Source organism: Rana temporaria, chromosome 4 (assembly GCF_905171775.1).
Source record: "Rana temporaria chromosome 4, aRanTem1.1, whole genome shotgun sequence".
In the NCBI taxonomy this organism is placed as follows: Eukaryota; Metazoa; Chordata; class Amphibia; order Anura; family Ranidae; genus Rana; species Rana temporaria.
The window spans coordinates 11,767,822-11,771,665 of NC_053492.1; the positions used below are offsets into that span (position 1 = coordinate 11,767,822).

Here is a 3,844-nt window from a genome sequence, read left to right on the forward strand (position 1 = left end):
GCCAACACTTGTGCTACTGAGTCCATGTGTAACCAAATTCTCACATATAGTTCAAGATTCCATTTCATGTTCGTGGGCACAATAATTGGTCATATGAATCGTCGTTCATTCGCTCCCAAAAAATAAAATACGATCTTTTTGTCTGATACAGTGTTAAATACATTTGTCCATGCCTAAATAGGCATGATGAAATTTCTAAAACACTGTATCAGCCAAAAAGATCGTATTTAACTATTAGGCCCCTTTCAGACTGGGGCGGGAGCTGCGGTGGCGGTATAACGCCGCTAAAAATAGCGGCGCTATACCGCCGGAATTGCCGCGGGTATCAGCCGCTAGCGGTGCGGTATTAACCCCCGCTAGCGGCCGATAAAGAGTTAATACCGCCCGCAATGCGCCTCTATAGAGGCGCATTGCGGGCGGTATTGCCACGGTTCCCATTGTTTTCAATGGGAAGGAGCGGTGAAGGAGCGGTATACATGCCGCTCCTCTCACCGCTCCAAAGATGCTGCTGACAGGAGATTTTTTTGTCTCCCGCCAGCGCATCGCCTCAGTGTGAAAGCCCTCGGGCTTTCACATTGAGTCTGCAGTGCAGGAGTTTTTCAGGCGGGATAGCAGCGCTATTTTTAGCGCTTTACCGCCTGAAAAACTCCTCAATGTGAAAGGGGCCTTAGTGAGCGATTGAACGATGATTAATACGACCAATTATTGTGCCCACAAACATGAAACTTGACATCTTGAACTGTACTACATGAAAGAAAAAGCACATGCAGCACCATGATATTAATACTAATCTGAGTACACAGGAAAATGACTTACTTTTTCTAATGACTCATTTTATTTTCTGGTATTGCTCCGGCTCCCTCAATTTTATGTCAGACCATCTTTTGCGGAGCTGTTCCTTGGACCTGCGCACCCCAAATTTGTGGTATAGAGTTTTGACCACTTTGTCCATTATTTGGGCCTTCACCTTATTAGGGTATTTGTATGGGCCATGTTTAGCATCATAATCCTCCCTCCTCAATATTGCCACCATTTCCACCATCTCCTCAAACGCCATGTTTGTGGCCTTGTATCTCCGGGATCTGGTGTGTGGTACCGCCTGGGTTCGCTCCTGGCTTGAGGTTGCCACTTGCCGAGTGTCCGCCATGTTGTCTTTCACTAGACGACCGAGAAGGGGCTGGGAAAGTTCACCAAGTTCACAACCACCTTACTCAATCAATTTTGCCAATACTTACACTTTTTACATAAAATCTTTACATCCACATTAATTAGGGAAATTGGCCTTTTAGGAGTCAAATTTAAGAGGAGCTTTGTGAGGTTTCGAAAGAAGAACAATGAACACTTCCCACATAGATGGAAGCCATCGAGGCCTGGAGTTTTGTGAGCAGGCAGTTGTGACATGGCAAGGCACAATCTCCTTAATGGAAATGGGTGCATCCAATTCCCCACGTCTACAAGAAGGAAGAGATACCTGAGCCAAATACTCATATAATTGTTTATCAGAGTATTGAGCCGTGGTAGCCTAAAGATCGGTATAAAGACAGGAAAGCATCCAGAATCTCATGAGGGGCAGTGCCAATCCGCCTAGTAGATAATTGAATACGGAGAATAGAAGTGGGGATGGATTCAGGCCTAGCTAAGTAAGAAAGTAAACAGCCAGCTTTGTTACCATGTGCAAAAGTTTTTTTTTTTTTTTTTTTTTTTTTTTTTTTTTTTGGGGTAGCATAAAGCATTTTCTTTTTAGTAAGGTCTAATAACTGTAGCTCATACTCTGCATTTATACAGCCATGCTTCTCGTGTGTGTGTGTGTGAGTGCGAGTTAGAGTTAGCATAATCACATTCCACTTGCAGCAGAGCAGTTTCCAATTCCTCAGTAGTAATCATTTTTTTATTTCTATTTTAGTAGATGGACGGGAGATGAGGAAAACCTCAGAGGATTGTCTCACTTTGTCTCCAGACTGTAAAGTAGAAGATGAGGACATCACACAGTATAGTCCAGGAGAAAACCCGACTACCTCAAATATCCATCCGGCACCACACAGTGTAGATGGACCATTGTATCCTGAGGAACCTCAGACTGTGAGGGACGGTGCCGGACCATCGTATTCCTCTTATCCTGAGGAACCTCAGACTGTGAGGGACGGTGCCGGACCATCGTATTCCTCTTATCCTGAGGAACCTCAGACTGTGAGGGACGGTGTCGTCCTTCCAACAGATAAAAGGTTTCCCTGTACTGAGTGTGGGAGGGGATTCCAATTTAAATCCCAACTTAATTTGCATGAAAGATCTCACACAGGGGAGAAGCCGTATTCCTGCCTGGAGTGCGGGAAATGTTTTACACTTAAGACCCATCTTTCCAAACATCAGAGAACTCATATAGAGGAGAAGCCGTTTTCCTGTCCTGAGTGCAGGAAATGTTTTGTAAATAAATCAGATCTTGTCACACATCAAAGGTCTCACACAGAGGAGAAGCCGTATTCCTGTTCTGAGTGCTGGAAATCTTTTTTACAAAAATATTTACTTGTCAGACATCAGAGATGTCACACGGGGGAGAAGCCATTTTCCTGTCCTGAGTGTGGAAAATGTTTTTCAGATAAGTCCGGTCTTAATCATCATCATCAGAGATTGCACACACCTGAGAAACTTTTTTCCTGTAATGAGTGTGGGAAATGCTTTACATGGAAGTGCAATCTTCAAGTTCACCAGAGATCACACACAGGTGAGAAGCCTTATTCCTGTTCTGAGTGTGGAAAATGTTTTGCAGTAAAATCAGTTCTGGTCTCACATCAGATGTCTCACACAGAGGAAAAGCCGCATTCCTGTCCTGAGTGCGGTAAATGTTTTTCACAGAAGTCCAACCTTTACAGACATCAGAGATCTCACAAGGGGGAAAAGCCCTATTCCTGTCTTGAGTGCGGAAAATGTTTTTCAGACATGTCCTATTTTCATAAACATCAGAAATTGCACACAGGTGAGAATCTGTATTTCTGTTCTGAGTGCGGAAAAGGTTTTATACAAAAACAAGAACTTGCCATTCATCAGAGGTCTCACACGAAGGAAAAGCCGTATTCCTGTCCTGAGTGCGGGAAATGTTTTTCACAGAAGCCCCATCTTTCCAGACATAAGAAATCTCACACAGGGGAAAAGCCCTACTCCTGTCCTGAGTGCAGAAAATGTTTTGCAGAAAAGTGGCATCTTCGTAGTCATCAGAGATCGCACACAGGCGAGAAGCCGTTTTCCTGCTCTGAGTGCGGGAAATGTTTTGCACAACAATCAGGACTTGTCTCACATCAGAGATCTCACACGGGGGAAAAGCCGTATTCCTGTCCTGAGTGCGGGAAATGTTTTTTAGAGAAGTCTGGTGTTTCCAAACATCAGAGATCTCACATGAGGAAGAAGTTACTTTCTTGTCCTGAGTGAGGGAATTGTTAGTCACTGAAGTCCTGTCTTCCTGTACATCAGGGATCCCACACAACCCTCGAGGTGTATTAGTGCCTTGAGTGCGGGGAAATGTCTTGTATATGAATGTTGCTGGACATCAGAGCTCTCATGTGGGGAAGAAGCACACCCTGATATACACCTCAGATATACTCCATGGCTGATCTTCATCATGTAAGAAACACTTCATAAGGAGATCAGGGATCACCAAAGACATGGATGAAGTGTTGTACCGTGTTGGCCATTGATAACAGTATAAAAATAAAAATGTAGTCAATAACTTTTCTTGGTAAATTTTGTGGTGTACCCTTTCACAAACACTTAGAGGTCTAGTTAAAAAAAAAAAAAATAGTTCAAGACTGTGATCAGCATTTGAGCAGCTGTGACAAATGTTGGTAATTTTTTA

General features: G+C 43.6%; 1 protein-coding gene across 1 annotated transcript; it reads left to right on the forward strand.

Moving 5' to 3' along the window:
* Positions 1 to 2,603: 2,603 nt before the first annotated feature.
* On the forward strand, positions 2,604 to 3,306 carry LOC120935521 (gastrula zinc finger protein XlCGF67.1-like; the record flags this gene model as incomplete). Its single annotated transcript, XM_040347570.1, has 1 exon — positions 2,604 to 3,306. A coding segment is annotated over exon 1 (516 nt), but the record flags the coding sequence as incomplete, so codon positions are not given.
* Positions 3,307 to 3,844: the final 538 nt, after the last annotated feature.